Below are 27013 nucleotides of genomic sequence, written 5' to 3'. Positions count from 1 at the left end.
CGTATGGAGTGTAGCCATGTATGGAAGTGAAACATGGACGATAAATAGTTAAGACAAAGAGACAATAGAAGCTTTCGAAATGTGGTGCTACAGAAGAATGTTGAAGATTAGGTGGGTAGATCACGTAACTAATGAGGAGGTATTGAATAGGATTGGGGAGAAGAGAAGTTTGTGGCACAACTTGACTAGAAGAAGGGATCGGTTGGTAGGACATGTTCTGAGGCATCAAGGGATCACCAATTTAGTATTGGAAGGCAGCGTGGAGGGTAAAAATCGTAGAGGGAGACCAAGAGATGAGTACACCAAGCAGTTTCAGAAGGATGTAGGCTGCAGTAAGTACTGGGAGATGAAGCAGCTTGCACAGGATAGAGTAGCATGGAGAGCTGCATCAAACCAGTCTCAGGACTGAAGACAACAACAACAACAACAACAACAACACCAAACATTGTTGTTTTAAGAAGAAAAAAGTATTAAACGTATCAGCAAGGGATCTAGGTATCTGCGCGGAAACTAGAATTATTTACGACCTTGTATAGTGTCAGTGTGTACTAGAAAATAATATGTGTAGATTGAAAATTTGTAGGTCACTTTAGTCGTTAATAGGCCAACACACATTTTGTAATATGAAGCAGAAGCAGTTTATGAATATTAGGTCTGCTCCGGACAACACTTAATGTACGAGTTATATAGGGAAGAGGATATTTAAAGCCTCATATATCAATTGTACATCTTTCGTACAACAGGAGACTCTGGGACAGCATGCTTGTGAGACCAATAAATCGGTCGGCTGGTCGCTCCAGGTAATTTGTTTTAGAATAATCGGATTCCGTTTTTGGTGCATTCCGTGCTTTCCTGATGAAACCGTAGAGGTAGAGTCTGTCTTCCCTCGGAGTATATAGGCCACCTTCCCGTAGTCCAGTACTTCGCATTGTTACTACCTGAGTTGGTTCCAGTCTGCCCGACCTGCATTTGCCGAAATGCTTATCGACACGCCCAACCCGCAGCTGTCAGCGAGACGGGAGAGCTGTGAGGCCGTGGAGAGTCGCTTCAGCCGTAGCGGCGGGCCGCTAGCTGGTAACCGAGGCCGCCGAGGAAACCTGGAACTGCGGCAGGTGGCAGCGGTCCCTCAGCTCCCGCCAGCGGGCCAGCACCCGCGCCTCCAGCCTCTCGCGGTAGCGGTGCACGGTGCGGTCCACCACCGACGGCGTCTTGACGCAGTCGTCGCCGCCGAACTCGCAGACGCGGTAGTGGTGGAGGATGGCGGCGTCGGCGGGCACGTTGAGCGTGCCGTGGCCGGGCGCCAGCTCCCACACGAAGTGGTTGCCCGCCTCGACCACCAGCTCGGGCCGGCACACGTACTTGGAGCGCTGCTTGTGCGGGTGCAGCTTGGCGCGCCGGCGCGTCTTGCGCAGCGTCAGCAGCGACGAGCCGGCGGCCGCCTCCGCGTCGTCCGGCCACTGCAGGTAGAAGAAGGCGTTCTGGAACGAGTAGGAGCCGGTGGCGCGCGTGTTGAGGCGCGTGCCCAGCCACCTGCAACAACACAATACACCCACACACCCCCCGTCAGGCTCCGTATGCTCTGGCGTCTAGGAGAACCAAGCAAATCGTCACTGGGAGCGGATGGTGGGATCTGCCAAACGCTGCCCGAGAAAAGTTTTAGGACAGTCACAAATGGCTCTGAGCACTATGAGACTTAACTTCTGAGGTCGTCAGTCGCCTAGAACTTAGAACTAATTAAACCTAACTAACCTAAGGACATCACACACATCCATACCGGAGGCAGGATTCGAACCTGCGACCGTAGCGGTCGCTCGGTTCCAGACTGCAGCGCCTAGAACCGCACGGCCACTCCGGTCGGCTAGGACAATCACAGTTGGACGAAGAAGGTCTCAACACAGTCCTGGTCAGCATAGAAGCAGCACTAAACTCTAGACCAATTACGCACCGGGGAGAGGAATCTGAGCCACTGACGCCCGCACATTTCCTTGTAGGTGATCGACGAGCTGGATTGAAGAGTTTTTAGCAAACAGAACACAGCATGTTGTTATCAATGGAGAGACGTCTGCAGACGTTAAAGTAACCTTTGGCGTGTCACAGGGGAGTGTTATGGGACCATTGCTTTTCACAATATACACTCCTGGAAATTGAAATAAGAACACCGTGAATTCATTCTCCCAGGAAGGGGAAACTTTATTGACACATTCCTGGGGTCAGAACCATCACATGATCACACTGACAGAACCACAGGCACATAGACACAGGCAACAGAGCATGCACAATGTCGGCACTAGTACAGTGTATATCCACCTTTCGCAGCAATGCAGGCTGCTATTCTCCCATAGAGACGATCGTAGAGATGCTGGATGTAGTCCTGTGGAACGGCTTGCCATGCCATTTCCACCTGGCGCCTCAGTTGGACCAGCGTTCGTGCTGGACGTGCAGACCGCGTGAGACGACGCTTCATCCAGTCCCAAACACGCTCAATGGGGGACAGATCCGGAGATCTTGCTGGCCAGGGTAGTTGACTTACACCTTCTAGAGCACGTTGGGTGGCACGGGATACATGCGGACGTGCATTGTCCTGTTGGAACAGCAAGTTCCCTTACCGGTCTAGGAATGGTAGAACGATGGGTTCGATGACGGTTTGGATGTACCGTGCACCATTCAGTGTCCCCTCGACGATCACCAGTGGTGTCCGGCCAGTGTAGGAGATCGCTCCCCACACCATGATGCCTGGTGTTGGCCCTGTGTGCCTCGGTCGTATGCAGTCCTGATTGTGGCGCTCACCTGCACGGCGCCAAACACGCATACGACCATCATTGGCACCAAGGCAGAAGCGAGTCTCATCGCTGAAGACGACACGTCTCCATTCGTCCCTCCATTCACGCCTGTCGCGACACCACTGGAGGCGGGCTGCACGATGTTGGGGCGTGAGCGGAAGACGGCCTAACGGTGTGCGGGACCGTAGCCCAGCTTCATGGAGACGGTTGTGAATGGTCCTCGCCGATACCCCAGGAGCAACAGTGTCCCTAATTTGCTGGGAAGTGGCGGTGCGGTCCCCTACGGCACTGCGTAGGATCCTACGGTCTTGGCGTGCATCCGTGCGTCGCTGCGGTCCGGTACCAGGTCGACGGGCACGTGCTCCTTCCGCCGACCACTGGCGACAACATCGATGTACTGTGGAGACCTCACGCCCCACGTGTTGAGCAATTCGGCGGTACGTCCACCCGGCCTCCCGCATGCCCACTATACGCCCTCGCTCAAAGTCCGTCAACTGCACATATGGTTCACGTCCACGCTGTCGCGGCATGCTACCAGTGTTAAAGACTGCGATGGAGCTCCGTATGGCACGGCAAACTGGCTGACACTGACGGCGGCGGTGCACAAATGCTGCGCAGCTAGCGCCATTCGGCGGCCAACACCGCGGTTCCTGGTGTGTCCGCTGTGCCGTGCGTGTGATCATTGCTTGTACAGCCCTCTCGCAGTGTCCGGAGCAAGTATGGTGGGTCTGACACACCGGTGTCAATGTGTTCTTTTTTCCATTTCCAGGAGTGTATATAAATGACCTAGTAGATAGTGTCGGAAGTTCTATGCGGCTTATCGCGGATGATGCGGTAGTATACAGAGAAGTTGCAGCATTAGAAAATTGCAGCGAGATGCAGGAAGATCTGCAGCGGATAGGCACTTGGTGCAGGGAGTGGCAACTGACTCTTAACATAGACAAATGTAATGTATTGCGAATACATAGAAAGAAGGATCCTTTATTGTATGATTATACGATAGCGGAACAAACACTGGTAGCAGTTACTTCTGTGAACGATTTGAAGTGGAATGATCATATAAAATTAATTGTTGGTAGTCCATCAACAGAGGAGGTGGCTTACAAAACACTCGTTCGACCTATACTTGAGTATTGCTCATCAGTGTGGGATCCGTACCAGGTCGGGTTGACGGAGGAGATAGAGAAGATCCAAAGAAGAGCGGTGCGTTTCGTCACAGGGTTATTTGGTAACCGTGATAGCGTTACGGAGATGTTTAGCAAACTCAAGTGGCACACTCTGCAAGAGAGGCGCTCTGCATCGCGGTGTATGTAACAGATAAAGATGAAAGTTCTAGCCAAGCAGACATCACATCCACACTGTAAGCAAGAAATTGACAAGAAAATCCAATGGCGATGTTTTAACTGAATAAAACGAAGCCTATGTCATGACAAAAAACTCAGTGAAAAAACTTCATACGCAATACCAGTAATAACGAAGTAATGGTACAGCAGCTACTGATACCATATATACACGAATGAACAATTTAACTCATATTATCTGGAAGTATCAGTGTACTGAAGCAGTGAGACCATTTATTATATTTAAGCCCTCAAAATTCTTCAAGTCAGACGCAGTTACAATGTCCACGTAAGTACTTTCATAAAAATATTTTTAGACAAGTGCGCACATTTTTCTGTAGATCATATCGACAGCTCGCAACCACATTCCGGTCGTTCAGATTTGTCTCAGCTGTGGGAAGTACATATACACTTTTCATTTACCCAAATTTTAATTTTTGGCTGGCCCAACGTTGTTAATGAAGGACGATGTCCCAGAAATAAATCAGTGTTTTGGGAGGTTTCCTTTGGTCGTATGTCGAATGCCACATATCGTAAGACGCTCTCATTTATTTCCAGTTGGGGTTCCCATCTGCCCCACTCTCACAAGTGGACCGTACGATCTTCGCCTCACCGATTTCATTCATATCGATAGGAAGCGCAGGGCACGACTAGGACTTAAACATATGTAAACAGAACGTCGTAACTCTCAGATATTTTCGATAAAATTGGGTTTGAAAATTTTATACATGCCTATATACTTTGTGTGGTCGCTAATGTTCAAGGAGACCGAGTGAGTAGTCACTTTGTTTCAAAAGCGCGTGGTCTCTGCATCGAATCTCCCAGCCAGTTCTTCTTTTTTATTCCCACTTAACCCTAACAACATTTTAATTATGACTGCACAAATATTATCAATATTTAATAATTAACTTACTATTTTATAATCTTTGACTTGAAAAAGGAGAAAAATTGTAAGGTGTTTGAAATAAGAGGATGCAGAAATCAGTAGAGTCATTTTATTTATATTTTTATCTGCAGTTGTGACAAGCATAATGTATAACCTAGGGATCACTACACGAATAAGGATGATAGTGACTGTAGAAACGTGGAAAACAACAAGTATTGCGATGTACAGAACTTGTAATGAACGCTGCAGTTTTGCATGTGCGTGGTTTTTTCAGTACGACTGTTGCAATAAAAACCTTGATTTATGTACATAACTGGTCCAAGATTCTGGTCTTCACACAATTTCTTAGCGTACCATACGTATCTGTTGTTTGAATTACGTGGGAAAGAAAATGATAAGAAGAAAAAACGTACCGGCAGTGAGGTGCGATCCACAGACCTCGCCATTACAAAACTACGCGTTTACAAGCCTATTGTCGTTGTCCTCGTGGTTTGGTCTCGGCGGACGTCATAGGACACCTCTTGGAGTTCAGCGTTGAATATTTCATTCAGTTTTTTTGTTACAGAGGACAGCCAGTCCTCCGACCGAATATGCTATATCGTACCGGCATCTCGGCTACGGACGCCTGGAACACTAGCAATCATAAGAAGTGTATAAGAACGACTAAAACTTTCAAACTCGATTTTATGTAAAACGGTTGACAGTTGCGTCTTCCTGTTTACGTTCGTTGATGTCCTAGTCGTGCCCTGTACACCCTGTCGGTATGAATCAAAACGCTGAAGGGAAGCTCGTACGGTTCCCTTGTCAGCCCCTCTGATAATTATCTGATTAGAACTGCGACTGTTTAATGTACCGGATCTGGAACAGCCTTCTCCACTCCTTAAAAGATTAAGAAAAAATATAAATACCACCTGCACAGGCAACAAAACAAGCACGCGGAATTCGAGAAACAGCTGCGATTGGCTGACGCCTGCACCTACTACTCGGCTTATTGAAAGTCTATAACAAAGTCTAAACATTCTGCGTGGTGTCTGTTTGTTCTATATCGTGTCTCCCTACCACTTTCGCGCAACGACGCTCTGAGCGTGTTTTTTAGGGAATTGACTAGTTTGAACCTGGGACCTGTTGCTGGTAAGGAGACGCCAGACCACACATGACATGTAGAATTCAGAAGAGTTCAGTGAGACTAGCGATGATATAACCAAATACTTAATGATTTCAGCGTCAGCTCCACTGCACTCCCTGTAAAAGAATCTTAATACTAACTAAATTTAATGGAAGGGGTTCAAGGCCTTCCTATTTTTAGTTAGCTGGTAAAATAACGTCGAAAAAGCAGTTAAGTTTACCATTGGAAATATTATTCTACACACAAAACATCATCGTTTATAAATTGCACTATTGATAAAAGGAAATGTTTTAATACAGGATGGTAAAAACCGACTGCGTTCAACAAAAATGTGAACGAGTATTCCCTGAATGGGTTTCCAAGTTCTCCAATGGATCGAAGGATGACCTATGCCATATCACATCTATAATCTAGGTTTAAATTAAGTTTCACAAAAGAGCAAATTATCAAAATTGTCTACAGTGACCCTCAATTATCTTTAATTACTTATCTAGCTTGTCGTAAATTACAGTGGCTGATGTGGCTTCTCAATAACTATATAACAGAAAAATCATCGCGTTTCAGATTTTTACTTCAAGTGGCAAATGTGAACACCATGAGCTTTAATTAACGATCGACACTAGTATTACGTAAAGGGGATGTAACAGATGAGACTTCTGCAGTTCTGAGTGAAGCCTTATGCGCTCAAAAATGCGGCATTGCGTGTGTTCATTACCTTGTCGGTGTTCGTCAGGGGGCGGCGGCCGGCGCAGCTCCGTCCACCTCGCCCTCTAGGAAGCAACTCTGTCCTAACTTCTCCTTACTACAATTTACCGAAGTTGGTTTAAAAAAAAAAAACTATCTGGCTGTGTTTTCATCTGACCAATCAGGGATTCAATGTTAACCTTAAGCTCAGCCTGCAAAAATTCTGTCTATCCAATGAGAAACGTTATACTTTTCGTGGTGGGGCAATGTTTTTAAAGTTTGCAACGTAACAGAGAAGCGAAAAAGTCTCACGCTAAAACTTGCAGCTGGTGTGGTCCTCTTAGCGTTATCGTAAGATCTATACTGTTCTTCTGGAGGGCTATATCTTTTAACATGGGCTGCGGGGTGGTCCTAACGTAACAGAGACGCGAAAAAGTCTCACGCTAAAAACTTGCGAGTGGTGTAGTCGTAGCGGTTAGCTGGCGACGTGGGTGTCCGTCCGTTATCGTAGGGCCTTCTCGCCTAACACGGTTCTGCTCTCTGCTTCTGTTCTCGTTTCTCCCCTCGGAACTGCGTCTGTCTCACGGTGGGAAGGTATGACATGCATTTAGGCATTCTTGTGTTAGTCTGTGGTATTCCATTTGCTCACTCGTTACTCGTATTACTTTGGTTAATTTAATGTCACGATTTATTCGGAGCTATGTGACATACTACTGGATTTGCTTATCATGTCAGGGTTTTCATGGAAGGTGTTGTATTTGCCTGACACCTTACAAAAGTTATTTTAATGTAAGTAAGGCTGTGATGTTTCCTTAGCAGCTTGGAAGGGCTCAAGCATCTGTTGAGTCGCATGTATAGTGAGGATGGGGAAGGACTGCCGCTCATTCGATTTTGGCTTGCAGACGCAATGGTCTTAAGTACTGCATCCTGCTGACTATGGCTGACTTGCATCTTCGGCTCCTAGTAAAGTGAAATAAGAACTTGAAGGGATTCTGTAACCTGTGCATAACGGAAAGATCTTTCAAATCAGTCATTGTATTGCTCACGAATCACACTCAGATATTTATATGAAATAGAGAACGGAGGAGGAGGCGGAAGGGATGTGTAGGAATTCGTGACCTCCAGCCGCAGAGGAAATTGTGGAAATGCAATGGCGAAAGTTGAAAATATGTGCCGGACCGGTAATCAAACCCGGGTTTACTGCTTCTTATGAGCGGTTACTTAAATCGCTTCGGTCATCCGGACACGGTCGCTGACCGATTCAAATTTCCAACTTATGGCACGTTGCAATGTAGGGTCCCTCATTTATTAACCCCCGCACTGAAATAAACGTTGCAACCTGCGAGAAGTTGAAAATTTGAGTCGGTCAGGAACCGTGCCCGGATGACCGAAGCGATTAAGGTAACTGCTCGTAAGAAGCAGTGTATGAGTCGTGTTCGTTCTGTCGGACGTATCCCACAGGAGAGACACCACCGAAGTACATCTACATCTACATCTATACTCCGCGAGCCACCTTACGGTGTGTGGCGGAGGGTACTTATTGTACCACTATCTGATCCCCCCTTCCCTGTTCCATTCACGAATTGTGCGTGGGAAGAACGACTGCTTGTAAGTCTCCGTATTTGCTCTAATTTCTCGGATCTTTTCGTTGTGATCATTACGCGAGATATATGTGGGCGGTAGTAATATGTTGCCCATCTCTTCCCGGAATGTGCTCTCTCGTAATTTCGATAATAAACCTCTCCGTATTGCGTAACGCCTTTCTTGAAGTGTCCGCCACTGGAGCTTGTTCAGCATCTCCGTAACGCTCTCGCGCTGACTAAATGTCCCCATGACGAATCGCGCTGCTTTTCGCTGGATCATGTCTATCTCTTCTATTAATCCAACCCGGTAAGGGTCCCATACTGATGAGCAATACTCAAGAATCGGACGAACAAGCGTTTTGTAAGCTACTTCTTTCGTCGATGAGTCACATTTTCTTAGAATTCTTCCTATGAATCTCAACCTGGCGCCTGCTTTTCCCACTATTTGTTTTATGTGATCATTCCACTTCAGATCGCTCCGGATAGTAACTCCTAAGTATTTTACGGTCGTTACCGCTTCCAATGATTTACCACCTATGGCATAATCGTACTGGAATGGATTTCTGCCCCTATGTATGCGCATTATATTACATTTATCTACGTTTAGGGAAAGCTGCCAGCTGTCGCACCATGCATTAATCCTCTGCAGGTCCTCCTGGAGTACGTACGAGTCTTCTGATGTTGCTACTTTCTTGTAGACAACCGTGTCATCTGCAAATAGCCTCACGGAGCTACCGATGTTGTCAACTAAGTCATTTATGTATATTGTAAACAATAAAGGTCCTATCACGCTTCCCTGCGGTACTCCCGAAATTACCTCTACATCTGCAGATTTTGAACCGTTAAGAATGACATGTTGTGTTCTTTCTTCTAGGAAATCCTGAATCCAATCACAAACCTGGTCCGATATTCCGTAAGCTCGTATTTTTTTCACTAAACGTAAGTGCGGAACCGTATCAAATGCCTTCCTGAAGTCCAGGAATACGGCATCAATCTGCTCGCCAGTGTCTACGGCACTGTGAATTTCTTGGGCAAATAGGGCGAGCTGAGTTTCACATGATCTCTGTTTGCGGAATCCATGTTGGTTATGATGAAGGAGATTTGTATTATCTAAGAACGTCATAATACGAGAACACAAAACATGTTCCATTATTCTACAACAGATTGACGTAAGCGAAATAGGCCTATAATTATTCGCATCTGATTTATGACCCTTCTTGAAAATGGGAACGACCTGCGCTTTCTTCCAGTCACTAGGTACTTTACGTTCTTCCAGCGATCTACGATAAATTGCTGATAGAAAGGGGGCAAGTTCTTTAGCATAATCACTGTAGAATCTTAAGGGTATCTCGTCTGGTCCGGATGCTTTTCCGCTACTAAGTGATAGCAGTTGTTTTTCAATTCCGATATCGTTTATTTCAATATTTTCCATTTTGGCGTCCGTGCGACGGCTGAAGTCAGGGACCGTGTTACGATTTTCCGCAGTGAAACAGTTTCGGAACACTGAATTCAGTATTTCTGCCTTTCTTCGGTCGTCCTCTGTTTCGGTGCCATCGTGGTCAACGAGTGACTGAATAGGGGATTTAGATCCGCTTACCGATTTTACATATGACCAAAACTTTTTAGGGTTCTTGTTTAGATTGTTTGCCAATGTTTTATGTTCGAATTCGTTGAATGCTTCTCTCATTGCTCTCTTTACGCTCTTTTTCGCTTCGTTCAGCTTTTCCTTATCAGCTATGATTCGACTACTCTTAAACCTATGATGAAGCTTTCTTTGTTTCCGTAGTACCTTTCGTACATGATTGTTATACCACGGTGGATCTTTCCCCTCGCTTTGGACCTTAGTCGGTACGAACTTATCTAAGGCGTACTGGACGATGTTTCTGAATTTTTTCCATTTTTGTTCCACATCCTCTTCCTCAGAAATGAACGTTTGATGGTGGTCACTCAGATATTCTGCGATTTGTGCCCTATCACTCTTGTTAAGCAAATATATTTTCCTTCCTTTCTTGGCATTTCTTATTACACTTGTAGTCATTGATGCAACCACTGACTTATGATCACTGATACCCTCTTCTACATTCACGGAGTCGAAAAGTTCCGGTCTATTTGTTGCTATGAGGTCTAAAACGTTAGCTTCACGAGTTGGTTCTCTAACTATCTGCTCGAAGTAATTCTCGGACAAGGCAGTCAGGATAATGTCACAAGAGTCTCTGTCCCTGGCTCCAGTTCTGATTGTGTGACTATCCCATTCTATACCTGGTAGATTGAAGTCTCCCCCTATTACAATAGTATGATCACGAAACTTCTTCACGACGTTCTGCAGGTTCTCTCTGAGGCGCTCAACTACTACGGTTGCTGATGCAGGTGGTCTATAGAAGCATCCGACTATCATATCTGACCCACCTTTGATACTTAACTTAACCCAGATTATTTCACATTCGCATTCGCTAATAACTTCACTGGATATTATTGAATTCTTTACTGCTATAAATACTCCTCCACCATTGGCGTTTATCCTATCCTTGCGGTATATATTCCATTCTGTGTCTAGGATTTCGTTACTGTTCACTTCCGGTTTTAACCAACTTTCCGTTCCTAATACTATATGCGCACTATTTCCTTCAATAAGAGATACTAATTCAGGAACCTTGCCCTGGATACTCCTGCAGTTTACCAATATTACGTTAACTTTTCCTGTTTTTGGTCTCTGAGGACGGACGTTCTTTATCAACGATGATAATGTCCTCTCTGGTAAGCCGTCAGGTATTTTATCGTTTCGCCCAAGGGGGGGTCCCTCTAACCTAAAAAACCCCCGTGTGCACGCCACACGTACTCTGCTACCCTAGTAGCTGCTTCCGGTGTGTAGTGCACGCCTGACCTGTCTAGGGGGGCCCTACAGTTCTCCACCCAATAACGGAGATCGATGAATTTGCAACCATTATAGTCGCAGAGTCGTCTGAGCCTCTGGTTTAGACCCTCCACACGGCTCCAAACCAGAGGACCGCGATCGACTCTGGGCACTATGCTGCAGATATTAAGCTCAGCTTGCACTCCGCGTGCGATGCTGGTTGTCTTCACCAAACCAGCCAGCCGCCGGAAGGAACCAAGGATGGCCTCAGAACCCAAGCGGCAGGCGTCATTCGTTCCGACATGTGCTACTATCTGCAGCCGGTCACACCCAGTGCGTTCAATAGCTGCCGGAAGGGCCTCCTCCACATTACGGACGAGACCCCCCGGCAAGCACACCGAGTGCACACTGGCATTCTTCCCCGGCCTACCCGCTATTTTCCTGAGGGGCTCCATAACCCGCCTAACGTTGGAGCTCCCTATAACTAATAGGCCCGCCCTCTGTGACTGTCGGGACCTTGCCGGAGAATCGGCCACTGGCCCAACAGGCGAGGCATCCTGTGGTGGCTCGGAAACGATGTCATCACCACTAGGAAGCACCCCGTACCTGTTGGAAAGGGGTAAGGCAGCTGCCACGCGGCCAGATCCCACCTTTGCCTTTCGGCCAGGCACGCGCGAGCCCACCACTGTCCGCCATTCACCCTGGAGTGATGGCTGACCGGTAAGATGCTCACTGCCGGAAGACGCAGCGACATCAGGGGTTCCATGTGATTCCAAGGCCACCGAAGTAGGCATAGGTCTCACCACAGTTGCCCCAACGCCACTACGAGCCGACGCCTGCGCCTCGAGCTCGATGAGCCTAACAGACAAAGCCTCCACCTGCCCCCGAAGAGTGGCCAATTCTCCTTGCGTCCGCTCACAACAACCACAGTCCCTACACATGAGACTATGTTTACCCTACTCTATACGGTGACAAATTCCCAAGATAATCTTCTGATGAGCTACTCTGATAATCAAGAAACACTCACTGAAATACGAGACGCGAAAACTACGCTAGGTTTTCCCAGAAAAACTATTTAAAAGCTAAGCGCAGCAAATAAGTACAAAAACGCTTTATACAAACAGTACGTATTTATACATAGCGTCGCATGTGGTATCTGCTACACTACCGTACATCAACAATACTCACAGAACATTCCAGCCTTACACTCTACGGTTATCTCACAAACAAAGCACACAAAAAACGGGTTACCAATTTTGCTCATTTTTTCACTGTCTTAGTACAAACGTAAGTGTAACAAGAGCTGCTGTTGTGAGAAACCCCTTACAACACCTTTCAAGAAATCGCAAGTCAAAGTTTTACGAGCCTGTTGAACGCAGAACGACAGCGGCTTTAACCGGCTGAGCTAACCTTACTTCTCGATGGCCAGCGGTCTCTGTAGTATTCAGCAGGCTTGTAAATTTTTGTACCTCAATTTCTGGATAGCGCTTGAAAATCCTATCGCCCTAGACGAGCATTCGTTAAATTTATATATATAATGCTGCTAAATCGGAGACGCTTTAGCTGCAAGTTCTTTTGTCAGTCGATCTTACCTAAATAGCAACTTATTAGCACCCCTTAGATTTGACATTATAAGTTGCTGTTGTGCCCTAAGATTCCATCCTAAATACAATCATCACTTGTGAAAAACTTCCCTGTAAGAAAAACCTTTGGCTTTCCTGAACTCTGAAAGTGAAGTTGCTCACTCTTATCTGATATATGAAGGAATAAATGTTATAAATAAGAAGTTATATAAGATTTAGTTGCATAGTTAAATCAAAATTGGCAGGTTTGTGATCTCTTAAGATGCTCTTTATCTAATACCCGAAGTAACATGAAAGAACTTTCGATTGGATTTCGAAATGTATATCATTCCATTTTTTAAAAACATATTAGCTTCATTATCTCAGTTGATACAAGACTTAAGTGGATTGAACGCACAACAAAATCGCGCGGCTCCCCCCGTCGGAGGTTCGAATCGTCCCTCGGGCATGGGTGTGTTTGTTGTCCTTAACGTAAGTTAGTTTAAGTTAGATTAGTAGTGTTTAAGAGACCGATGACCTCAGCAGTTTGTTCGCACAGGAACGTACTAAAAATTTCCAAATGTCCAAAAATAACATGTCACTCCATGTCTCGTTGCATGTGTGTTGGCATAGTATGAGTGTTATAATAAGAAAGACTGTTTGTGATTTGTGTCTCTGTATGTCTAATGTTATGTTGTTTCCAATGCAGCATTGCCTGATGGTTAACACAAATGTCGATGTACAAGGTGATAACCAGAACCTGTAACGCGTAATCTTGCGCAAAATATTCTGAAAGATTTTTTTCTTCGTTGATTTGAATTGGCTTGTCTTGTTCTACGTGCCAACACGAATGAGGCCTTTAAAATCGAAAATGTGTTCACGTACGTTAGTCAATTTTAAAAGGAAAGTTGACGAAACAATTCAAAATTTTTACGCTTTCTTCACTATGGAAATATATTTTGACATTATTTGTTTTCGAGTCTGCATTCTTCAGAGGGCTTCATTCATTTCTTTGCGTTTCGTTAACTAAACTATGAAATTTTCTTTTCATTACTAAGAAATATAACAGGTCTTCCCACAAAAGTGATAAGAAAGGCAGGCGCTTAACACAAGGAAGTTCTAAACAGCCCGCCATGGCCTCATGAGTAAGATGCGAAGAATCCACCTTTTTCTTGTCACTTGTTTGTCAATTTGTTCACTCTTTGTCACATTAACCCTTAACATTGACGAACGAACCTAGCTGTGTGAAGTCATTCGCGTTTTAAAATATTTTCAACCTGTCAGCTGATTTCTTTCTCCTCGATCAGTTGTCATAGTTTTTATTCACAAATTTGGCGTTTAGTTCGTAGTGCTGCATTGCTGCGTTTGTGTTCCGTAGCGCCATGTTCTAATTGTTGATATTGCAGTCGGAAGCTCACGAAGTTTTCGTGGTGGTGGTGTAGACCGTCAGATCTGATGGAGACAGGCGAATTACGTTGTCCAAAAATGATAAAATCCAAAATTATAAGCTATAAGTTAAACAGTTTCAATTTACCACTAGTCTTCTAACAGTGACAGTCGCAAGTATACATCTTTATTTTACTTATCCAACCAGGTTGCTATAGATATAAAAATTGTTATTAAATTGCAGCGGCTGCGACAGTTTACATCGTAATCACTGGTCGAATGTTTGATACAAGTTATTAGAGGAACATGAAACCACTGAAATGTAGTACACACAACTCAACATTTGCAGACCACCTTAAACTGGAATATTACAGGCCAGTCACAGTGTAAAGGGATAAGACCACCAAAACAACCAGTACAGACAGACATCTCTCTTTTCAAGAAAACTATCACATACACAAAGCACTAACATGTAACAAACAGTTGCTTAATGACAAGACAAATATTGGGGACTAAACATTATACAAAAACACAGATCAGAATCACCTGAAAAATAAGTAATCTCTCTCTCTCTCTCTCTCTCTCTCTCTCTCTCTCTATCTATCTATCTATCTATCTATCTCTCCATTTCGCCTCCATCTCCTGTCAGTCCCCTTTATGCATCTCATAACCAACTCACTCTTTCTCCCCTCACTTTTTGCACATTGGTCACTCTACCTTGCATCGTCTTTCTTCACCCGTAACACTCTCCAGTTAGATCACAATTAAACAAATACATGTGTTCATAAAAATAACGACACAGAACGCATATGACATAGTACAGACAAAAAGAATGTTTCTTAGATAACATGAAAACCACAACTAAGAGCTATGTTAGCCACTGTACACACGCAAAATACAAGGAGATACTTTTAATTTGGAGAACCTAAATTTATCATTAGTGTTGCATTTTTTTACCGTGTTTTACGTCAAAAATGTGAAATTAATCCAAAAACATCAGTGCCAAATACACGAATACGTGGAAAATGTGCAACCATTAAACACTTCTTGGTGTAATCAGGAGCCAGACTAAAATGTTACATTCACACCACTTGTGAAAATGTAATCTCATGTCAGTTCTAGTATATTATATTTGTCCAATGAATACCCGTTTATCATCTGCATTTCTCCTTGGTGTACCAATTTTAATGGCCAGTAGTGTAGAAACAAGTGCTCTCAGGTTCTACATTTCCGCAAGAGGCGTGACCCTACTGTGCATCCGCAATGAAGTTATCAAGGCAGTCATGCCTCTAGATTGGCGTCCGTTCTGTAGGGCATCTAGGACCGAACAGACTACACTCTGTTGTTAGATACAATGGCTGCAAATATCACATTTCAAAAGAGATATCGACTCCAGCCGCAATAGGATATCGAAATGATTCGATAGTGAAAGCTGAAAATTTGTGCCGGGTCGGAGCTCGGACCCTGGCATCTGCGTGCCTTGGCTATCCTTGAGTCTGTGCATAGGTTACCTACGGCAACCACTCGCGTTAAGCAGGAGACGGTGCTTCGACTCCCGGTCAGACACAAATTTTCCACTTTCACCATCGAATTATTTCGATGTACGACCGTGGCTGGAGTCGTCCTCTCCTTGGAAATGTGACACTTAAGGCCGCTTTGTCAAAGGATAGCGTGGCGTCTGTTCGGTCGTACATTTTCTACAGAACGGACACCGCACACATATACACAATAAATTCAATGTCTTGGTCACAAAATATTTGATTAAAACTTAATGTCTGTATCAGCTTTTGAATCCTCTTCACATGTAAAATTTAGCGGCTAGACGTAGGCGGGTTGTCAGTACAGTGGTATCGACCGCTTATAAATTTTAGATCTGATTATGGCTGTAAGGTTTAAACCTAGTATTTTTCTCTCTAGTCCTACACATTCTGAATGAAACCACTTTTGTAGCCTCTGCAATTTCGCGCTGTATTCCAATGTGAAGCCATGTCATTTTTGGCTTTGGTTTCTATTCTACATTCTTTCAGCATCTTCCCTCTTCAAAGCACATCTATGACAGCTATGTAGGTCAGTTATATGGTCATTTGGTTAATTCTATTTCTTACATACAGTTATTACTTTCTGGTGCAGATCTCGAATTAATGAGTACTTAAAAGTATTGAAGAGTTTTAAAGACCAGTGGCCCTCTCCAATAAAGATGATGCATTCGATGATTAAAATCTTCCAATAATATCTCAGTATTAGTATAAAGGATGTCTGATGTTTGGCACCGCCATCAAGAGACTTTATACGTGAATGTTACAAAGACAGTAATCAAAAAAAAGACAGAAGAACTCAATGGGTGTTACGGTACAATGGTTTGAACACGAAACAAAAATATTAAATCACATGAATAATCGCTAAACCATATTTAAATGAAACTACAAAACAAAGAGGACCAAAACTGAAAACTTCTGAAAATTTCTGATGAGGCAGACATGCAAAAGCTGTTGAGAGCTTATTATTAAAGTGCTAAAATAAATGGAAGTGAATCACATTATATAAATAGAATAAAATCAGTTCTCCTTAAAAAGAGTCTACAGACTACAGTTACAGCATACTAAGTATCAAAATCTTAATTTAAGACTCACAAATCAGTACAATAAGAATCAAAGTTATCACAATAACAAGAACGATTTTACTAAACAAGCCCGATAAAATATCTCTTGAAGATACCTGCAGTCAGCGTAAAACGATATATGTTCCTCTGTGTCAAAATTTATTTTCGAGTTTTAGCGACATGCAACCGTTCTGAAATTTAAGCATCCTGTATCTGTTTACCGTGCATTATCAGTTAATATTTCTTTAAACTACCTAAGCACTACACTCTGTAAGTAATTTTACCGACCACGAGAGGTCAGTGAGGAAACTTCTCGAGCGGAAACATAAATAAGGCATGTATCAGAGTAGTCGGAGCAATTATTTTATACGAAAAATTAAATAAGAAAGATAAGGATATAACGACCCTTTGACGACAAGGTCATTAAGGTAGTGGCTCAAATTCAGATACAAGAAGACTGTGTTCCTCTGACGGGAACGATCACTGCAGCCCCCTCAACCTTCATAGCAAAACCCAAATCTGGGTGGTCAGACGGAGACTCCAACCCATTCCTCCCGAATGAAAGTCCATTACCTTAACTAACACGAAAACTTAATCATTTTAAGCATGTGTGTTGTGGTTGTCGTTCAAATTGAGAAAACGTAAGTACCGCACCGCTTTTCTTTTTATATTGGACTAGTTTCACCGGTAATTCGTCTAAAGAAAGTGAAAATTTATGAGGAGTCTGCTTCATCATTTTCAACAGTTAGGAAATGGGTGGCTCATCTGAAACTTTCAGTACTTATATTTACGATGATACATTTCAAGGACGTTCTGAAACTGCTACCGCAAGTAAGAACACTTAAAAGCGCGTAGTACGATAGTGGACGACGAATTCCTAAAACACCGTTGAAAAGGAGAAAATCTGGACCTGAGACCCGATTTGCTGTAAATTTTCATTAGTCACAACGTATTTATAGCTGACAGATGTTCTTTGTGCTAGTCGGTGCTGCATAACCAAAATAGAATGTGGAGACGAATATCTCAGGAACGTCTGGAGAATGGAGCGGTTTTTCTAAGCCGACTGGTAATCCTGGACGAGTAGTCTGTCTTCCGCGTTATCACGGAAACTAGCAGACAATCAAAGCAATGCGCAGAAGCCAGCAGCTATGGGCCAAATAAGGAGAAAATGATTTCACAGACGTAAAAGAGTACTGCTTTCTGAAATACAAAGGTATGCGTCTCACTGGCTACTTTTCAGAGGGTAAAATAATAACCAGCACAACTCCTGTGTGCTAACAAATTAAAGATGCGAGAGTATGTGTGATCTGAAAAAGCCGAAAATCATCTTTCCTCGTGACAATGCAGCTACGCAAACAGCCCAGTTTTTTGTCAGTGGTAAAGTTGAGAGATCTGAAGTACGAACTGTGGAAACATTCATACCACTAAAAACCATCTTTCCTCCAATTAATTCTTCATATAAAGAAATTTGTTACTGGAAAACATTTAGACTCCTGCAACCGTAGAAACTGCAACCTTTGGCGACCTCCCGAACCGCATTTCGTATGTGGAATGGTTAGGAACTGGACAAACTGAATTAATCTAAAAGAGAAATCTAAACTCTCCATCCGAACAAGCCTTGGAAGTCCCAGCGGCACCGACCGGCCGCCGTGACATTCTCAGCCCACAGGCGTCACTGAATGCGGATATGGAGCGGCATGTGGTCAGTACACCGCTCTCCCGGCCGTACATCATTTTACGAGACCGGAGCCGCTACTTCTCAATCAAGTAGCTCCTCAGTTTGCCTCGCAAGGACTGAGTACACCCCGCAGACCGGATGGTCACCCATCCAAGTGCTTGACACAACAAACATACACAACTGTTGTGACTTATAAAGACACTCATAAAGTGATGCTTAGAGATGATGAAATCCATGTGTGTTATTTTGGTCGTAGAGGATTTTCATTGCTCAGAACAATTTAAACTGTTTACGATTCTTGATGAAAAAATAAGTTTGTAATGTGATTTTCAAGAATAGTTTGCGTGATGTTTGTACGCAAAAGACGTAACTGTAGATGAATCATTAACGTGTTCCACAATAATGTGTGGATGTTCTGCTTTCCAAACAAGCACATGGTGGCGATTCACTTTTCCAGACACATGTAGAGTGACTTGTCGCTAAAAATCAAATGTTATGAAAAACCATGTACCTCCAGTACCCACTGCAAGTCATTGCCACGTCTGTTGAAACTTTTATCTGATGGCCAGTACGAAATCGTCGCTGAACCCTCACAACAGAATCTGATTTAGCGAATTCAAGGACACAACACATACGCAATTCTCCGTCGTACGCCATGTTCTGACGCGCCTGTCTGCTACTGTTGCACTGTGCAGCTACACCACGGCGCATATTACAAATCGAAACTTGGGGATGCCGTATCCACTGCATATATGTTTTTGTGTCACAGGATCTTCTGAAATCCAGTATGTAGTTACGAATAACGCCGCATGTTCAGGTGGCTTATGTGACCAACGGATACGGTAAACATAGACACAGAGATCAAAAGGCCAAATAATAATAATAATAATAATAATAATAATAATAATAATAATAATAATAATAATAATATCAAATTCAATTGTCAAGCCTTTGCAGATGATATGGCTCTACTGGCCGACACTTGAGAAGAAGCGAAAGAACAGACTATCGAACTAGAAAAACAAGCTGAAAAAATATGTCTCAAGATCATCTTTGAGAAGGCCAATATAACGACAAACATGAAAAACTCACCAAAATATTTTAAAGTGGGAGAACAAAAAATAGAGTTCGTCAAATAGTTCAAATATCTTGGAGAACGGATCAGCTGGAATGCCGTCGAGGAAAAAGCAATGAAATGGCCTTCCCGCTCATCATAAAGACATAAAACAAAAAGTTCCTCTCATGGAATGCAAAAATAAGACACTGCCGAACTATAATCAAACTGAAAGCCCTATATGCAGCCGAAATATCGTCCATAACCAATCGTGGCTCAGTTGGTGGCCTGAAGATCAAAGAAAGGAAGAAATTAAGAAAAATCCTTGGACCCAGATTCCACAACACACTAATTCACATCACAAATGAAAGCATTTACCAAACTGCTGGAAGACTCGGACACGATGAGGAATGGAAGAATTGATTTTTTAATGGACACATCCATAGAATGAACACAAATAGATCAACAAAAAATTTTTTAATTACTTTTGCACCAAAAGAACGCAACCAAACTGGTTTGAGGAAACGGAGAATGACTTAAAAGAAATCCGAATCACAGAAAATATGCTTACAGATAAAACAGCAAAAGAAAAAAAAAGAATGACAAGAAAGAGAGGTTCCAAATGGAAATGAAAACCAAACGAAAAATCCAGATTTGTGAAGAAGAAAACAAAGCGAGATCAGAAAGAATGAAATAATGTTAGGCTAACAGAAAGACAGAGGACATTCAAGATCAGTTGATTACACGGTCAAAGGAAAGATAAAAACGAATATCAGACTGAATTTTTTTCCTGACTATTACTTCGTAACCGGCTCTTATCGGCTATAATGGATGCTGATTCTGATCCAAATTGTCTGAGGAAATGTCCAGTGAACGAAATAAGTTAGCAGAAAGTGAAGTACACTAGTACTCAGAAGCTTCGGTTGTTATATTCGCAAGTAATGAAATATTGTTCAACTCCATACGCAAGAATGCATGTTACAAATGTTGGCCATAGAAAATTTTAACAAAAATTAATAGCTCTTTCCTCATTTTATTTTGCAAAGATGTGATACGGGTAAACAAATTTACTTTTCGTTTTCGTGAATGCGTTACGAGAAAGAGATGGCAGAAAGATAAAGACAATACCGGACTCAACTATAGCTTTTTTCGAAAATATTACGCCTGTTTTACGTGTTCCTGAGATATTAAATACATATACACTGGCTGAATGACTGGAACTTCCATATTGTAGATATACAGGGTGATTATAAATAACCTTCCAAACAGCTGTAGAACGAATGACGTCAAATTGCAACGGAATGTTATAGGATAAGGGGGAAAACGTATGGTAGAAGAAATATAAATAGCTACAAAATGTAGCAATAGATGGCGCTGTAAACATCATAATTTAATAGTGGTCGACTACAAATGAAAAAAGATCATACAAAAATGCCTAAGGTCTATGTTTGACGTTAAACAAACTGTACTAAAAAATGGCTCTGAGCACTATGGGACTCAACTGCTGTGGTCATAAGTCCCCTAGAACTTAGAACTACTTAAACCTAACTAACCTAAGGACATCACACACATCCATGCCCGAGGCAGGATTCGAACCTGCGACCGAAGCGGTCGTGCGGTTCCAGACTGTAGCGCCTTTAACCGCTCGGTCACTCCGGCCGGCCCAAACTGTACTACTCAGTGTGCATGGGTCTACAGGTATATACTGTTAGTTACTTAAACCCGTCCACCACGGCGAGGTCATATGACATCGGAGTGGGAAAATCGGTTTTTAATCGTCCTGAGGCCAAAAACCGCATAAAAAGCATCACGCACATCGGTTTCTAATTCTCCTGTTGTCAAAAACTGCATAAAAAGCATCAATGAAAATCAAATCGGATTATTAATTTCCGTGTGACTGGCGCAAAACATATTCAATATGCTGTCCACCGTTTCCTGCAACATGTTGAAATCGAGAAACTGCATGTTCCGAAACTAATCGAAGTGTTTCTGGGGTCATGTTCAGAATGTGTTGCGCAGTGCGTGCCTTCAATGAAGCTAAGTTTCCATTCGGAACACTGAACACAACGTCTTTCAGATAGCTCCACAACCAGAAGTCACACGGATTAAAATCAGGTGATCGGGACGGCCAAGCTGTAGATAAATGGCGGCTGATAATTCTAGCATTCCAAAAATGGCACGTCAGCATCTTTTTAACTTGATTTACAATGTGTGAAGGTGCGCCATCTTGCATAGAAATGATCCCATCCCAACATCCACGCTGTTGGAAAGCTGGAATGACGTGGCTGCGCAAAAGACACTCATAGCGCTTACCAGTGACGGTACAGGTAACAGGACCGGAAGCACCCGTCTCTTCGAAAAAACATGGCCCTGTGATAAATGATGCCGTAAACCCGCACCACACAGTGACTTTTTCACGATAAAGTGGTACTGGTCGATTTGCGGGTGGATTTTCCGTTGCCCATATTGGACAATGCTGTGTATTGACATATCCTGTCAGATAGAAGTGGGCTTCGTCTGTACACAAAATCTTCCACGCCCAATCATTGTCCACTTCCATGCGAGCAAGAAATTCTAAAGCAAAGGTCTCTCTTGCTGGATGGTGAACACGTAGCGATTCGAGCACACGGGTAACTTTGAATGGATAGCAAAGAAGGATGTTTCGTAGGATTTTATGCACCTTGCTCATGGGTATGTCCAATGTTCGGGCAATTATCCGTGCACTACATGTTTGCACACCACCACTCGCCTGCTTCTCCCGCATTGCTGTGGCCACTGCTTCCACGGACGTCGAATCAATTAGTTTGCTCCCTCTACCAGGTATCACACCAAAAGAACCCGTCTTTTCCGCATTTCCGAATCATTTTCTCCAGACCCACAGCAGTCATAGGACCAATGCCTTTTTTCAAACCCTTCAGTGTCCGTAACTTCTGCAGAGCGACGTGTCCACAGTCATCATTCTTGTAGTACAGCTTTACAAACAGAATGCGATCCTGCATGGCAAATTATAATTATATTAATACCGTCAGCTGCGCACGGGCATTGATATATGTCAACGAGGACAGGTGAAAATGTGTGTCCCGACCGGAACTCGAACCCGGGATCTCTTGCTTGCATGGCAGACGCTCTATCCATCTGAGCCACCAAGGGCACAGATGATAGTGCGCCTGTAGGGACTATCTCGCACACGCCTCCAGCGAGACTCACATTCTCACCATGTATGTCCACACACTACACTCGTAGTGTCCCACCCCAACACACTCATTACTCGTGGAAGACATTCTTCCAAGTCCCGTAAGAGTTCGGGGAATATGCGTGCATCCGCACAGAAGAAGGAGGTCATGGCCGGTAACGCCAGAATTATATACTTATATGGATGTGGTGTCTGTTCTTTCGGACGTGTCCGAAAGAACAGACACCATATCCATATAAGTATATAGTCATGGCAAACGTCGCAGACGTGAAAGGAGGAAAATCCGAGTACCCGGCAAGTTTATACTAACTTCAGTGGGTCGTGCGCATGAAACGTGTTTTCATTTACGTATTCTGACACACGCAGCCCATCTATTGATCAATTTTCACTCTATTTTTTCCGTCTGCCATACGTTTTCTCCCTTTTCCGATAATATTCCGTTGCAATTTGACGTCATTGTCACCGGCGGCGTTATTTCTACAGCTTTTTCAAAGTTTAACTTTAATTATAATCACCCTGAATGCGAATTAATAAAACTTATTTTAGTGCCGCAAAAAACCGATTTTTATAAACAACGACACGGACAAGAAGCTAAGCAGAGCTAAGTAGAAATAAAGCGAGAAGTAACAAGAAAAGCGTAGACCGGTGGAGTGCGGTAAACAATCGCTGTGAGAGCGCTATGCGGCTGCAGCGTGGCAGGCGTCTCCACTGTGCGACAAGAGAAGATCGCCACCTGTTGATGTGAGCAGAGCTTTGAGCGCCCGCGTGGCTCCGGCTAGGCGGTTGTGCTGGCGCGCAAGGCAAGCGGCGCTGCGCCGTGCTCTCTGGTGCCGTGAGACAAGAGACGCTACGTGGCTCACCTGACCCGGCCCATCACCAGCCTTTTCTTCAGCCCTGCCGAGTAGTCCATGTTCACTTTCTCCTCCTTTATACTCCTGAGCGATCGAAACAATTAATCACTGTTACCAGGCTTAGTCACTCACATTAACAAATACAGGTGTAAGAAGACACAGAGTGCGTCAATGAAATGTTCTCGGTTTATCGGCCGAGACCAGAGGATAAGAAGCAACGCTTCTTCGCCTTGAGATCAAGCAGTTAGCTTGCAGAAACGTCACGTCTTATCGACCAATTTACTCGACAGATGGTTGGAGAAGATTTCATTAGCTCGACTCGATATTAAATTTTAAACGTGTATATCTATACTAATAACAAATCTGTCAAACTGTCGTGTCTGTTTGTTTGAACACGCTAGTGTAAAACTAATGGACGAAATTTCATGGGGTTTCCGCAAGTAGCTTGAGTATAGCTTGGGGCGCCGCATAGACTTTATTTCGTCAAAATGTGATCACAAAAACAAAATTTCATAATTGGAATTTTCATACATACTAATATTATAAGTGCGACAGTAACTCTTTCTGTTACGTTCTCACGATTAACTCTCTGAACCTGTTTACATGGAATTTGGTATGGAGATATCTTGAACCTTGGGGAAGAACATGGCCTGTTTCAGAAAATTTTGTAGTACAAGATACATATGGATTTGAAGAATTTTATTCGAATTTCGGAAAAAATATTTATTCTTTGTTAAAGCTATTTACTCTTCGACATTTGATCTTTATCGTAGTTGTGAAAATGCTTTTGTTGGTTGACATGTGTTACATGATACGATTCGAAGCAATGAATGTAATACTTCTGCAATCTTCAACAGGTTTAATCCATGCTTTCAAACCATTTATTGTATATTGTATACGTTGTATAGTGCATAGCCACTCCAGTAGCACGTTGTATAGATGCGCGCTCCTGCTCTTTCCCTCTGTAAGCACTGCTCGATAGCGACGCTGCGTATGCCGACGCATCGTGCGTTGGGACCTGGGAGGGGCTAGAGCGGGGCGCACATCACGAGCTATGCTTACTTGAACAAGTAGAAATGTAGGGTAGTTAATGTTACTCCACGAACAGTAGCTTGCTTACTCACCACTGTTCATCAGAACAAAACTACTGACATCTGAGGTCCACCGCAGGTAACAGCTAGTATCAAAATATGCTACAAAATGTTTATAACAGCACTCAGTAATCGCATCTTGCCCTAGAGTTCAAGGTACAACATTACGATAGACTGGTGAGACGTTCTAGAGTATGGTGTCAGCCTTAATGTAAGTGCCACAGGAACAAATGGTATATGTATTACATCGGTTTTATGTGGTGAGGTTGAAAAATTTCTCCGGCCGCGGTGACAGAGCGGTTCTAGGCGCTTCAGTCCGGAACCGCGCGATTACTACGGTTCAAATGGTTCAAATGGCTATGAGCACTATGGGACTTAACATCTGTGGTCATCAGTCCCCTAGAACTTAGAACTACTTAAACCTAACCAACCTAAGGACATCACACACATCCATGCCCGAGGCAGGATTCGAACCTGCGACCGTAGCAGTCCCGCGGTTCCGGGCGATTACTACGGTCGCAGTTTCGAATCCTGCCTCGGGCATGAATGTGTGTGATGTCCTTAGGTTAGTTAGGTTTAAGTAGTAAGTTCAAGGGGACTGATGACCTCAGATATTAAGTCCCATAGTGCTCAGAGCCATTTTATGCATTTTTTTTGAAAAATTTCATCACAAATGCATATTTCGTTAATTTGTGTCTGTGGAGCTGAAATACTACTGAAAGCTATGATCATTGTGGTTTTCGTGCCAGAGGTAGATACGTACTGGGGACGTGACGTTTCTTTAGTTTTGTTATTAAAGCCTATAGGATAAATAAATTCGTAAACTTGTGTACAGCAGAAATTCTGGCAGCCCGGATAAGTGTATAGGAGTGAAAAGATGCGCCAATATGAGTACTACGCAGCGGAAGCTGCTTCACTTCCGTCTGCGGGTGGTCGACTTCTTGTAGAGCCTCATTACTGCACTTTGCTTGGAACGTCCACTGTCGACATTCTTTGGACTGACAGAGCTAGTTATTTATTATCTCTGCCACGTTATGTGAGTTGATGTGATCTGACATAACGTATGGGGGATAGTCGTAAACTTTTAATGTTCACCTCGGAAAAATGAAGTTACGTAATTAACTTTTTTTCTCTGTTTGCAGGCACATTTCTCCCATTCTGGTATAAAATGAAATAACCACGTTAAAATATTGTAGTATGATGCTAGAGAAGACCAAAAAGATAAAACGAAGTCGACTGCTAAGGTGCGATGTTTCGTTTCGTGTATTTCAAGGAAACAACACTGCAACAATCCGTGCCGAGTTCATGATAATGTACGGCAACACTGATACATCAATGATACGGTACATAGGTGGCGTAAACGCTTCGAATCTGGTCATACAAGTATGAATAAGGAAGAACGAAGTAGCATACCACCTCCCTAAATAGACGCGAGAATTGCAAGGGAACTGGAGCACGTCCGTTCTCGAAGGCTGGCGTGTCAGATTCTTGGTGATTATGGAAAATGTAAAAGCCGGTTACGTTGAAGGTTTCAACAACATGCACGCCATTTTGAACATGGGAAGGGTCGCCGCTCGCTATGTTCCGCGACTGCTCACGCCCATTCCAAAGGACAGAGGAACTGAGCCAGCGGTGGAAATGTTGCAGCAGTGTCAGGACAATCCAGGTGACTTATTTAGCCGCCTGATCACCATGGACGAGTGCTGGGAGTATCACTATGACGCCGAGATAAAGCAGCGAAGCAACATATGGATGCACCACTTCCACAAAAAGTCGATGACTGAACCACGATCGTACAATGTGAGCTTGAGTGTTTTGTGGAAGTACTTTTGATGTATTGCGACATTACGCCTGCAAGATGGACAACACACCACACATCCTAGCGTCATGGGTTGCCCGGTTGCCAGGCAACCACTCTTCGAAGAAAATATGATTTCGTGGTGTTGCACTAACGAGGATAACACGTCAAGTGCCATAACTTAATAACCCACAAACTTCACTCAGTGAAAGAGGAGTCAAAATTAGAGAATACGTGTTCCGGCTTATCCGCAGATACTCGATTGTTTCTGAGAAAACAACAGCCAAAGTTTTCGAGGTATTGTATGTGGCTACTAGCGCGCGATAATCTTTGCAGAAGTGGTGGTGCACTGGCTAGCGTCACAGTTTCTCAGTTTTGCACCCAGTCTTAGAAACGCGTTTATTTTTTTATAATATTTTATTTTTTATTTATCTTCCCATGTTCTATGTTCGTAGAAGGTTACTACACGAATGTTTCTTAACAAGTTAATGGATGCAAGAACATTATATTAATTGTAAAATTACAACTGTGTTTCCCAAAAAGTGACAATT

General features: G+C 43.5%; 1 protein-coding gene across 1 annotated transcript in view; it reads right to left on the bottom strand.

Moving 5' to 3' along the window:
- Positions 1–334: 334 nt before the first annotated feature.
- Positions 335–27013, bottom strand: part of LOC124594041 — a 113837-nt gene continuing 87158 nt past the window's right edge. Inside the window, exon 5 of the mRNA XM_047132392.1 lies at positions 335–1530. Within this exon, the coding sequence (XP_046988348.1) occupies positions 1068–1530 (463 nt within the window). The 3' untranslated portion in view covers positions 335–1067. The remainder of the gene's footprint in view (positions 1531–27013) is intronic.

The sequence above is a fragment of the Schistocerca americana genome, chromosome 2 (assembly GCF_021461395.2).
Source record: "Schistocerca americana isolate TAMUIC-IGC-003095 chromosome 2, iqSchAmer2.1, whole genome shotgun sequence".
NCBI lineage: Eukaryota > Metazoa > Arthropoda > Insecta > Orthoptera > Acrididae > Schistocerca > Schistocerca americana.
Note: the sequence above shows the minus strand (reverse complement) of the source record. Positions and strands in the feature narration are given on the sequence as shown.